Source organism: Alligator mississippiensis, chromosome 14 (assembly GCF_030867095.1).
Source record: "Alligator mississippiensis isolate rAllMis1 chromosome 14, rAllMis1, whole genome shotgun sequence".
Taxonomy (NCBI): domain Eukaryota; kingdom Metazoa; phylum Chordata; order Crocodylia; family Alligatoridae; genus Alligator; species Alligator mississippiensis.
Genome location: NC_081837.1, coordinates 6,261,571 through 6,275,014, shown reverse-complemented (window position 1 = coordinate 6,275,014; position 13,444 = coordinate 6,261,571). Strand labels below are relative to the sequence as shown.

Sequence of the window (13,444 nt, the reverse complement as noted above, 5' to 3'; positions counted from 1 at the left end):
CTCCAACAGCACCAGAGCTAAACACAGCTGGAAACCAAGAGCGAGACACTGTGACTCAACAGGCAAAGCACGCCACAGGGATCCTGGAGATCCAAATACTTCTCCCAACTCTATCACTGATTCACTTAGGCCAGGTCATATGGAGCCTCATCCAATGCTCACTGAAAACAACAGCAGCCTTACCACTGGTTTCACTGGGAGTTGGATGCAGCTTTTTAATAAGTTTGTGTGCTTCGAGCCTGCCCATCTATCAAAACTTATCTCCTTTGGCTCAGGTTTTTCAGATCTGCAGATGAAAAGTAGTCATAAACGGAAAGCCCAGGCCAGGGGAGCTGGGGGTGACGTGCTGAAGGCAAGCCGAGCCCTGCATGCGAACCGCGCCTTCTCCCCTTTCATCACTGTGCTGATTTTTTTTATTGCTGCACAAAGTGGTTATCACTGTATCTTACAAGGGAATCAGCAGGAAATCTTATTTTAAACAGAGAGAGACACAACAGGAGAGGCACTTCATCTTATAGGGCGATTGAAATGTAATCCGGGTTCTGTTTATATACAAAGCACACAGAATATATTTCTTTGTTTAACATTTAAGCTGGAGAATAGACTCATTGAGATGCCACATCTTGTTTCCAAAAGCATCCCAAGGGAGACCGGGCTGGGGAGGAGAGAGAATGAATCACTCATACATACTATTCAAATGCATAACGCATAATCTGTTCAGGTGAAGGGATGCGATGTACAAATAGAGGCCTAGAAAGCACTGGACAGAGGCAGTGGGACTGCCTGAAGGTCACTGGTCACCACAAAGTTATGAGCATTTCAGAGGAGGAGGAAGTCAGGCCACTTCATGTGCCTTACATGGACGGTAGGTCTTGATTTCAGGCTCCGAAAGTTTGCAAACTTCAGCTCCGATCTGTGAGAAACACACTTAACTAAACACTGATTTCCTGCGTGGCCATGGGAGGAGAGCTACCTCATAGACTCATAGATCGTAGAGTCAGAAGGGACCACAATGGATCATTGTGTCCAACCCCCTGCCTCTGCCAGGAAAGAGGACCGAGGTCAGACGACCCCAGCCAGGTGACTATCTCACCTCCTCTTGAAGACCTCCAAGCTAGGTAACAGCACCACCTCTCTTGGCAGCCCGTTCCAGATCCTGGCCACCCTTACTGTGAAAAATGTCTTCCTAATATCTAACCTAAATCTCCTCTCCGCTAGTTTGCACCCATTACTCCTAGTTACTCCTTGGGGTGCTCTGGTAAACAGTGCATCTCCAATTCCCCGTTGTCCTCCCTTGATAAACCTCTAGGTAACTACAAGGTCTCCCCTCAGCCGTCTCTTGCGAAGGCTGAAGAGATCCAGATCCCTCAACCTCCCCTCGTAGGGTCTTGCACGGAGGCTATTAATCATGCGAGTGGCCCTCCTCTGGACGCTCTCCAGATCCTCTGTGTCCCTCTTGAAGTGCGGCGTCCAAAACTGGACACAGTACTCCAACTGCGGCCTGACCCGTGCATCACCTCCCTCGATCTGTTGGTCGTGCATCTGCTCATGCACGACAAGGTGTGATTGGCTTTGTTGATGGCCTCATTATGCTGGTGGTGGCTCACGTTCATCTTGGAGTCAACTATGACTCCAAGATCTCTCTCGGCCTCTGAGCTGCCGAGGAGGTCATCCCCCAACCTGTAGGTGTGCTGGGGATTCCTCCTCCCTAGGTGGAGTGCCTTGCATTTACCTCAGTTTACCCATTTGCTAGATGGCTATAAAAACCCCACACTCTACTTCAGCGGGTCCTGGCTCTTCTAATTATCAATGCTGTCAATCATTTTAGCGTTGCAGACAAAGGGTGCTACAGAAATGCAAATTGCCATCACACAAAGGCCTGCAAAATGACTCATTTCTCCGGATTCATGTGACGCGTCCCTTCCGTGATGTACGAGTAGTGTGTAAGCTGATCGGCTGTGTTCACTTCCCTTGCTGGCACGGAGCACGGTGTGGCATGTCCCCACCCCACACACACGCGTGCGTGCTATGCAAGCTCTGCTACTGGAATGATCTTTGTCAGTGTATAAATCATCTGAGTTAGAGGATGTCACCCGTGTCTCATCCCTACCACTTTCCAGGTTCACACCAACCCTGCCGTGTATGGAAGCAGCAATATTAAGTGGCTGATTTACATAATAATCTATAATGGTATATATGTTCGGAGCTGAACGTCAGCCTTAATCACGACGCTTGTCACATTAGTACTTCAATTTGGGGAGGCGGGGAGCAAAGTCCTCTTCTCTCCACATCTGTTACGTTTCATAGCTAACGTGGATATGGAGGATTTACTCTTCTGGTTTAGGCATCTGGTCCCACAGGTGCTGACTCCATGAGCACTTATTAACTTCTCACTCCCAGGGAGATGGGTCAGCTGTTGCTGTTTGGGCCCAAATTTGTGATCCTTTCCCACTGTTACATCAGGAGTGCTCAGGCCTCCCACACTTAGCTGTCCTGCCCTATAGCGCTCATCTTTTCAGTGCCAGGAGGATGGTCCCTCTGTCTCCTCTGTGCCCAAAAAAGCTGCTGATTAAGAGGTAGCATTAACTTGTAATGGTCTGAACAAAGGCCTGGGATCAAGTCTCCTCGTCTCTGATCTCAGCTCTGCTAAGAAGCCACTGCATGACCTTGAGCAAGTGGCTTAATATCTTTGTTCCTCGGTTTCCCAGTCTAAAAACTGAGGTGGTCTACCTTGCGGCGGGGGCAGTTGAGATTTGTTTCATTAGGATCTATAAAGCGACTAGGAGCCTTTCACAGAAGTTGTGTGAAGTAGCCTTAAATCACAGAGGAAAATGTGTCTGCTCCCTGCTCTGGAGAATAAAGTGATGCCCGCGTTTTTATTCGAACGAGCTCAATCCTTGAATTGCACAGTGCCGCAGCCCCCGTCGCTGGCCACCTACCAAGCCGAAAGCTGAATCTACATGGTGGGTTCAAGTACAGCAAGCTCCCCAGGGTCCGAGCAGCCCGGAGTGCTAAAACCAGCGCCAAGCCCTCAAGTTTAACCCTCTGGGGATGTCTGATAGTGGAAGCCAATAAGACGTAGCCACTTTTGAGCCTTATTAAAGAGCACAATGCAGAAGCAGAAGGAAAGCGTGGGGCTGCTGTATGCGCTTTGTATTGCAGTAAATCGCTGCCCTACTGCACCAGGGACTGAATAAACACGGGCAGCTTGCATGTTCTTTGGGACAAAGCTTAACTACCAGTAACTAGGGTGAGGACAGGAGAAATATTTCTATCTCCGTTTTACAAAGGCAGCCCAGACAGAGTAAGTTGCCTGAGGAATACAAGAAGTTTGGACAAAGCCACGATCAAGTCCTGATCCAGCCCCCTGACCATACGGCCCCCTTTCCATTGTAGGTTTAAAGCAAAGCTTTAAAGGTTTAAAGCAAGAAAATACTTGACTACATCAGGTGGGGTTTTTTTCAGTTTGCAGAAAGCAGAGCAACCAGCCTCCTATTCTGTTGGGATAAATCAGACTCTATTTAGGGAAATAAATAGATTTTTTTTCTTAGGGCATCCAAAGTTTTAAATAAAACATCTAATTGTCATTCCATATTCATGAAGCGGGGTCTCTGGGAGATTGCACCTGTAGGGGGATGTGGAGGCTTTGTTTTCTTGTAGAAGTAATTGGTGTTCTCAATAACAGACAATTTGTTTGTTAGCAATGTGTTTCAACCTTTTTTTTTAAATATAAAAACATTCATATTTATGAACAACTCTGTTACTACCATATGTTGCATTCCATCCCCATGTATGAAACAAGCTGCTTTTAATTTTTATAATTATACAAAGTTGAGCATAGTCTTAGTACAACAATTAGAGGGAGGGGGGAAAGATGCATTTTGCCCCATAAAACATGCAGTTGCGGATTTCCCTCCCCTGTCAGTAAGAAATGCATTTGACAGGTTGAATTTGGGCTTAAAAATCTCTTCAGTTTGCATGAAAAGATGTAATAGCGACACATCAGACTAAGAGAAAACTAATGAGTCAATTTAATGTTCATATATTGCATTGCCAATCCCTAGCACTCCAAAATGTTGAGACAGGTCCTCAAAATCATTATAATGATCTGGAAATAACAAGTCAAGGTCTTTTTTTTTTGTATTTGCCTTCTGACTTTTGAGCCTGTAAGTGCACTCGGGTCAGATTCTCAGACTGATCTTTGCAATTGCAATGGCTAGAAAGTCACTTTATCCTTTTTATATGAATTCGCAGATATTCCCAAAGTCACATGGGGCCATAAGAAAACTACTAAATATAACTGAGACTTACAATGGTTAGAGCCACTGGACTAGTGAGCAAAGAGGGGAGAGAGCAAGAGATGGGGAGTGGGTGTGTATAATGCAGCCCCCTATTAGACAGACTCATACCTTGACATGAAGGTCACTCATTTACTTTTTTGGATCATGAAACTGGCTCATCTTCATATAATGATACACACCCTGTACGCTACTGCTCACAGCACCTTGCGCGTCGTGTTATTGTCAAATCCACTCTTCCAGACGGAAAAGCAGAAACAGGCTCAATGGCTTGCCCTAGTCATAGACTAAGTCAGGAAAGTCTCTCTTGCTCTGAATTCACCTGCGTCCACTCTGGTTCTCAGGCTACCAGATGAATGCCGTGATCTCAATTACACCTGAGAATTGAGGAGATGATATATAAACAAGTAAAAGCCAGAACAGTGCCCTACTTGAATGTGTTATGGAGTTTCTTTTACTGGTATAACTTGAATCAGTAAAATCAAACCAAGAATATGAAGGGCATAACGGGGGCAGCTCTGCCTGCCTGCAGCTGTCTAGATGAAGAAATCACTCTGTGGAGTTAGTCCAAGCTGCCCTTTACATCTCTAGATTTAAAAAAAAAACTCCAGACCATAAACTGGAAAGTCACCACATTCAGTCCCATGGCCCGGTCACTCGAGCGACTGCTGCATTCACAATCTGAATCAACTGAGATCAGCTATTTCAAATCTGTCAGCTCTTATTAATGTAGCTCACAGCACTACCAAACCAAGATAAAACAGCAATTTGATTAGTCTGTGTGCACACACGTATTGTGTGCATGCATAATACCCTACCCCAGTCTCATTGCTTTAGTAAAGATTAATAGATCGCAGCGAGAACTTATTGGGGGAGGTAGGGACGAGAAGTGGCCCAGGTCTCAAGGATGCCAATAACAGTGTCACCGAGCATACCGAGCTACACAATGAAAAGCTGGGCTTGTTGAGAATGCATTCGCTTGATGTATATTATGAAGGCTTATCATGATCTAGATAATAGCACCCCTAAATATGTATACAGCCAAAATCTCCATCACATGCACGCAAGCATTAATATTCGGGGAGTTTTCCCTTGCTCACAAAACCCCCACCCCAGGCCAAATCTCAAATCTGTTTTTGGGCTAATGTCATCCTATTTCTGTGGGGGGAGAGGGGTATCTTCTGCTATTACTAACTAATACTTAGCAAGCAGTGCATTCACAGTGCCATGCAAACACAAGGTACTCAAAAAAAACTAGCAACCCACCCTCCCAAAAAAAACCCCCCACTGTCCTATTCTCAGGGTATTTGATCAGCAAACAGATGTTGTTCAAATGATGCAGCGTGGTTAACTTCTGTTTCATTGGTGGGTTAGATTTGGGCACGGAGAGGAGCGCAATTCAGAAAATTTTCCCCTTCCAATCAGTGCAGTTCAGTGAAGTCCTTCTTGGGCATCACACCAGGCATGATGCCAGGGTATTACCATTGCATTTACAAAGCCACCCCTTTGACATTTGAGCAAGTCTTCTGAGCAAAAATCTACCCAAGCGCAGGGCAGGGGGGGCAGTGGGAATCTATCCATGCTGAGCAATATTAGAAGGCAAGTGCTGTAGAGGGACATAGGGGCGAGAGCTGACAACTAACAACTTCTAATCCAGACTCGGCCACTAATGGTTTCTGTAATATTAGGCAAGACTCTTAACACCCATAAATCCCAGTGACTCGAACTGGACTGATAGGTGCTTAGCAGCTGTGAAACTTAAGAGCCAGCAATTAAGAGTGTTTTTTCTAGCTCACCTCCTAAGTCTAACACAGCATGTAAGATGGATTTGAGGTACCAACCTCCTGGACCCAACCGTTTCCACACTCTCCCTGCAACCCACCACCACCAAAGATGTTCTAGGTCGGCAGCTACATGAAACGGGGTACAGGACTGGGACTCTGCCGGCCTGGGTTCGACCCGCAGCTCCCCCACTGACTTGCTGCCACTCTTGTGCTAGTCACTCTCCGCCAACCCCTACAAAATGGTGCTAATGATCCATCCGTCCTTTGCGATCCACAGGTGAAAAGCACAACGCAAGAGAAAGGGAGGTGAGATGTTTTTCCTTTCAGGTCTCCTCTTTGCATTAGGTGAGCAGTGCCCACAACAGACAGCACGGCGCAGCAGGATGAGAAAGCGGACTAATCATACGTGGCAGATAAATAATCTTGTGCCACTGGTTAATGCTGAATATCAACAAAACAATTGAAAAGTCAACAATTTAGGGAAGAGCGCGCAGCAGCAGGCCCCACCGCCCTCTGTATTATTTTAAATTTACAAAATGCCATCTCGCTAAATAATCAAACTCTGCTGCTGTGTCTCAGAAATTGCCACCTGCGGCTAATGCTCCAATTTTAAATGCATCCTCGAGTCAATCTTTGTAAATTCCACATTAAATATTGATCAACCCTGGAGAGGCCTAATACGGTATGTTTAGCATAGATGTGTTAAATTCAAATAGAAACTGTTAAGCCTGACAGCTAGTCCACGCACAGTCAGAAACGGTAACAACAGTGCTGGTGACAAATGGGTCTGCACTGGCTAAATTCCCCGTGTTGGGACAGGGGAGGGGTCTGCGGCTTTGGCCGGAGGATGTCATGGTCGTTCACACAGGGAAAGGTGAGATGGTCGCTGTGCTAGCAGCTCAGTGGCCATGAACCTCATGTTTCTCAGACCTGCTAAGCACCTGTGTCACCTCACACCAGCTTTGCAGGGGGAGGAAGACGCCCCTCTCCTCTCCCAACTCAAGCCAAACCCTGGTTATCAAGAGAAAGGGCGCAGAATAGACCACGGCTTTAAAAACACTAAAGCAAGCTCTTTGCTCGGTCCCCCCTGAAAGACGGCAGCGCACGGGTGCAGCGAAGGGAGGGTAAAACTCCCAGGCCTGCTCCTCCAGCCATGAGGATGCCAGCATGCCTCCGCGCTGTGCTTCACAGCAAATACCTGGCTCTTACTAACTCCCCTGCCCCTGGGCTCTCTTCACGAGCCCCCGCCCTCCGTGCCACGTCCCCAACCTGCCCACATTTAACCCCCCTGCAGTCCTCAGCTTACCCAGCTTGACTCTCCAAGGAAAATCCATCTACCAAGTCCTGCTCTGGGACCCCGTGGTCTGCATCTGGCTTGAGGACCAGACGGCTACTACACAGCCTGCGACTGGAGCTGGCTGCTGGCACAGCTGCAATCACCCACCCTAACGAGAACATGCTCTGAGAGCAGCACCTGTTAAGGGAGCCCTGTCCTGATGAGCTGCCCAGGAAACAGGTGGTGTCCCCTGGAAGTTTTCAGCTACAGCCCTCGAAGGTCTCCTGGGAGCCCCTCTTCTGACCTCCGGCTGGGCTGTACTCGGAGCAACGGCACAAGCTGGTAATGACTTAGAAGCACGCCAACCGTGGGCCCATCTCGTGGCGTAAAACTGACTCTCTAAGAATAATTACAGGAATAACAACAACAATTAAAACTCTGGACGGGAGATGGAAGAGACAAGGCTCATCGAGGCCAATGGAGGGAAATAAGCATTTACTCATGATACACGTCATTGCTTAGAGAATCCAGGACAATAAAGAAAGAAGCTGCCAGGCTGGAGAACAAGCACAGACACAGAGGCCAATCCTGTCATGTAACGCCTGTGGGCAGATCTCCGCACCCATACGGGCAGTCTGGAAACACCACCGTGCATTAGAAACAGAGGCTTGTTTTGTAGCAGGAGGCGTTTCACTTAGTGGCTAAAATTTCCCCTCCTCCCACTGTTGTGCACTGCACTGACCGCTGTCCTGTGCCCCAGATGAGGCTGCATTTTACTATCACTATATGAATTTACGCCCTGATCTTGCACTGGGGTCTATATAGTAACACCAGGGGACTCCAGACAAGTGTGGAGGTCCATGTGCCGAGGTTGATGAGGACAGTGTAGATGCCCACTTTCAGCTCTGCCTCACCTATTTCTATGACAAACAGAAAAGAGACAGGGCCGAAACAAACTCCTGAACAAAACACCCCCACGCTTCGGAAGAGCCTGGATCCAAGTGACTTGAGCCCTTCTCAAACATAATATCACCCTACACCAATGATGGCCAAACAGGGGGCCATGGCACCCTTGGGTGCTGCCAGATCCTTTGAAGGGTGAGGAGCTAAGCAGATAAATGCAGGCTCAGGCTTGTCCCTGCCTGCCTGATACCTCACCCCCACTGCCTAACCTCTCTGCAAGGAGGTAAGCACGGGAATATATATATATTCATTTTTTAACTTGTGTGCTGCTTAGTTTACACAAGTTATGGAGGAGACCTCACGTCCAGCAAGGGATTTCTTGAGTCCAAAAAGGTTGAGAACCACTGCCATCGACATCGGACTCATTTTAATACAAGGATGCACTAATATTTTGCCTGACCATGGGCCCTTCTGCTTGGTGACCGACAGGCTTAACTAACCTTCAAAAGACCCCTTGTGAAGACTTATTATTTGTATTCTAAAGACAGGGAAACTGAGGCACGCCGCTTGCCCCAAATCAAGCAGAGGATAACAGAACTAGGAACCAGGCTCCCAAACTGGCTCCCCAACCACTCCACCGCTCTCTCTCTTTCCTCTCCACAAGCCATAGGTTGATGTGAAGTCAGAGCTTCTTCTGACTTGCAAGGACACAGGTGATAAATTGGGGGGGGGACAAGGCATGTATTAATTTTAGGATCTGTCCACAAAGTTTCCTCCACAAAATCAAACTGGCAAATATTTCTCCCCCCACCCCGCCCCCTGCTCCATTCGGTACGGCTCTGCCATTTGCTCGTGCGTCACCGACTTCCAGCAGGAAGCAAAGCTGAAGGTCGACAGGGCGAATTCCCTTTGCTGCAACACATTTTTGTGAGATGGAATCAATATCCATAAGATCAGCGGCAGCACCATTCACACTTACCGCGGGGAGAGCTTGGACGGGCACGGAGCCTGCGCAGACACAGAGGCAAAAAACCTTGGAGAGAAATAGCGTTACCAAAAAAATTCACCATCTGTTCCGTGGTTGCTGCTACTGCTGCTGCCGCTGCCTTTTTTTTCCAACATTTTTTTCTATTTGTTCTGGAATTGAGGGAGAAAAGGAGCAATGCTGAGGTTATTATTTTTTGTTTGCTTGCTTTGCTTTGCTGCTATGATAGGAGATTCACAGGAGGAGGCTGGGGCCACATAATAGGGTCGGTGACAGCAACCAAGAACTGCAGACAGGAGGATGGAAAGGAAATAAGAGCTGGGAACAAAAGTTCCTGGCTGCCTGAGTACCGATGCCCCCATTTCTCAACAGGGTTAAGCTCTGCCCTCAGTTACATGCGTGTTGTAACTTCACTGAACCCAATAAGGCAGCTTCAGCTGCTGCATTATAGAGATAATACACAGCCAGCTGCAGATAGCGGGCATGAGCCAAAGCCTAATGCCGTCACTGTCTTGCTGCCGACCAGAGCGGGCTTTGAAGAAGGCCCTAGGAGAGTCGACACGCGCGTGCGTCCCTCCCAAAGGATCGGTCCTGATGACACGGGCAACTCCTGCCCTGTGATGTCAGCAGAACGCTAACTATGCAAAGCCCGATCCGTTGCCGGTCCCAGTGTCCTTGACTCCCACTGAAAGCACCTGGAGCAGAGGATGCTCGGAAATGAGCACAAGGCAGAAATGAGGAAGGGTGCAGCAAAGGGCAACCCAAATCGTGAGAGTCACAGAGAGGTGACGAGAGCATGGAGATCAGGACCGTTCAGAGAGAGCAGGTGAATAAGAGGTGTGTAAAATAATGAATGATAAAAAGACTCCTTATTTATACAGCTTGGTTTCCAAATGACAAGAGGTTTGGCGCGGCTGTTCCACTCTCACTGTCTCTTTACGGCTCATCTTCTTTGAAAGTCCAGAGTAGTTCTCAGGTGGGATCAAATATAAGCAACCTTATTATTTTTCCCTTATGCTTTTGAGGACTTGGTAGACTTTGCCATCTTTCCAACAAAGCCTCCTCTCTAGACTGGCACATTTCTCCCGCACTTCTTTCTCTCTCGGCAGCAGGAATGCAAGCACCTTGCTTCGCACTATGCCTCGGTCTTCTTCTTCCCTCAGCCTTTGATCCATGTGGTGGCTGCTGGTTTCAAGCCTTGTTACCACCTCCATCAGGTAGTTGAGCGTGGTCTTCACTTGACGGAGCACCCCGCTGACTTCTTGCTTGAAATCCTGCATGTCTGTCTGCACGATTTTTAGTTCTCGCCGCAGCTTTTCCACGTCTGCTGCGTGCTGGCTGCACATGGCGGACGCCAGGGTGGAGATGAGATGTCCGGTGGGAGGGCAATTCATCTCCATTTGTGAACTCCTCAGTGTGTCCATGGTCATTGGAAAAGTCTCTCCATTGCTCAGAGTGGCTGTCCTCTTCAGTGAGTGGATGCAGTTTGCCATCAGAGCTAAGCAGGGAAGATAGCAGCTGCAATTCGATGGTAGCAAGAGGGAGTCCTTCATGCCATCTTCCTCCATCCCATCCCTAGAAGCCCTTGTTTAAGTGCAGTGGTTGAGGGTAGAATAAGATTGTGACCTCAGAGCTAACTCATGAATGACATGAGTTCATTTACATACTAGGGAGCTGTTGACTAACTTGGAGGCAACTTGCTCCTCTCTCTACAGCACGTTTTCTAGCGTTTTGTCCAGTTTTGTTTTAAAACTCTCAAGCAACCGGGTTTCCCCTGCTTCCGCAAGGAGGCTGCCTAATACATCTCCCCATCAGGAATTTCCTGACTGAGACGAAATGTTCCTTTTCTTAGTATCATTCCATTAGTCCTAGTTATACTCTAGGGTATCCTACTAAGCAATTCCACTGTCTGGTTGGTGGGAGGAATAATAATAATGCTGAGTTTTGCTTCTGCTTGAAAAGCCTAATCCCACAGCTATTCCCATTAAACGTAGTCCTCGTTACAGCACGGCTGTGAAATGCATTACAACCTGGATTTTGCATTGCTTTTGGAAGCCACCAGAAGCTTGTGTAAGCTCTAGGGAACGTGCATTAACCTAGTCTCAGAAGGGGAGAGATATAAAGGCATTTGGGATTGAAACAAGAGTTTCAGCAAATCAGAGTTCATACAATGGGACGTAACTTATGCAACTCTTTGGCCATGCCAGCACGGTAGAATATAACACTATTGCCGGACTATTCACTCCTTGAACATCTTCTGCAAACATTAGCTAATTGACTCTAATCCTGCAAAGGCATGCTCAGGCCATAGGAATTTAAGGGCTGCCACACTGGATTAGACCCCGACACCTATCCAGCTTGTATCTCTTCTCCAATGGAAGCCAGCAAGAGATGCTTCAATCTGCTCCCCATCCAAGCCTTACTCTTGTATGACAGTCCTATTGCTGTTCATTAGGGTCTGCATGGAAGCACGGCTCTTCTTCTATGGACCAGCATCGAGTAGAAATTTCTAATGATCCCATGCAATATATTAATGCTACTTACAACGCCAAGCTCTTGCAGGACATAACCCAGCACACACTAAACTCTATGAAACAACTCCCAATGATTTTAATAGCCTTTGGATGAAGCCAGTATACAACACGCTGCATTTTCAAAACCCCATGCAAACCCCATATGAAGTGTTCTTAGGCGCATCCTTAAGGATTTATGTGCATCAGCTGACACTCTGCGGCAACCATATTTGTTTGAGGAGGTTTTTGGCTTGACCCTAACTATCCTGGTGACATCAGTGCTGTGAAATAGCATGATTTCCCCCCCGTAGACTAAAGTGGGACTTTTGCACTCTCCCCTAGGAAGAACGAATAGGGGTGTCTTGTTGCTTGGTCCTTCAGCGCACTAAAGGGAAAGCAAAGAAAGAATGCATGCCCTGGAAAACACAACGGTGTGTATAAATACACACTCCTCATCCAAGAAAATCTGCTGGGCAGGACCTTTGTTGTGCTCAAGAGAGGGGAAAAATGAGGGAATTGGAAGCATCTTCAAAAAAAAAGAGCTAAATATAGCTGCGCAAAACCGGGGGGAGGTGGTGGAAGGCCCAGGATGCCTTTCTTCTTCCCGATATAACTGCAGGAACATTCACGTAACCTCGTGTGTGCCTGCCCCCGCTGCCCGGGTCAGAGCTGCAAGAGGCTGTAACCCTATACTGTCAGTTTGCATGAGAATAACTGTGAGGCTAAGTAATTAAAGCAGCCGCATCATACCAGGGCTCCGGGGCTGAGTCAGGTTACCATCAGCTGACAAAGGACCAGGTTGATTTCAGCCCCCCAAATCAATGCCAAGAAATTGAAGGAATGACTGTTTTTTAGTGGAAAGCCTGTGAACGCTGCAAATATATAACATGAGCAAGCTTGTCACATGCTCGAGGCAAAGAAAGAAACGCCACTGGATACAGACACTACTTCTGCGTCATGCAGAAGTTTAACCCCGTGTTTGGGGTTAAACGTGGCGCACAAATGCTTGCTAATATAAAACAGACTGGTAATAAACATACCATCCCCATTATCTGCCCATTCGTTCCCACTGATTGCAGAAGCACCTACTGGTGAATAGAAAAAGTGCATATTTTTTTTATCTGGAGGATAGCAGGGGAGCACGAGGAGAATTTCAGTAGTGTTTGCAAGGGGGCTCATTTACAATGGTGGCAAATGTCTATCAATGAAGAAGACGAAGCGTTGCTTAGACGAGCAATACATAATAGCAGAGTCACTTGAGTGCAATAGCGCGTGCACTCCCAAAGTGTTTTCAAGGAATGAAAAATTAATATAACCGTATAGGATGTTTTACATATGGCTACCCATTATTCGGTATGCCCAGCAGGAAGGAGTAAGAGCAGATACAGATACAGACATAGAAAAACTAGTTCAGTGGTTGCTGAGAGTGGGGAGATCTAAGGTTCGCCTTTAGTAAAACTCAGTGAGATCTGAGTTTTACCTTTAGTTTTGCCACCAGTGGTTGCCGAGAGTGGGGAGATCTGAGTTTTCTCTGTCTTCCTGATCTCCCACAGGCAAGTTATTTCACTGCCCCATGGCTCAGTTGTTCCATCTCTGAAATGGAAAGGATCCCATTGAAGTCAGAGGAGAACTGGACCCATAATCAGGGCCAGTCACAACCTCAGTTTCCCAAGTACCCAAGATAT

At 47.3% G+C, this 13,444-nt stretch overlaps 1 protein-coding gene and 1 long non-coding RNA gene across 2 annotated transcripts in view; both read right to left on the bottom strand.

Annotated features, from left to right (window-relative positions):
* Positions 1-7,514, bottom strand: part of LOC109284575 (uncharacterized) — a 59,667-nt gene extending 52,153 nt beyond the window's left edge. Inside the window, exon 1 of the long non-coding RNA XR_002092065.2 lies at positions 7,389-7,514. This is a non-coding gene — a long non-coding RNA (uncharacterized LOC109284575). The remainder of the gene's footprint in view (positions 1-7,388) is intronic.
* Positions 7,515-10,132: 2,618 nt separating this feature from the next.
* On the bottom strand, positions 10,133-10,882 carry CCDC182 (coiled-coil domain containing 182). The gene has a single exon (XM_006276498.3). The coding sequence runs from the start codon at positions 10,812-10,814 to the stop codon at positions 10,248-10,250; it is 567 nt and encodes a 188-aa protein (XP_006276560.2). The 5' UTR covers positions 10,815-10,882; the 3' UTR covers positions 10,133-10,247.
* Between the last annotated feature and the right edge of the window lie 2,562 nt (positions 10,883-13,444).

Bases quoted from the DNA above. Each gene is read 5' to 3' on its own strand.
- CCDC182 (XM_006276498.3), bottom strand. From the start codon at position 10,814: ATGGAGGAAGATGGCATGAAGGACTCCCTCTTGCTACCATCGAATTGC.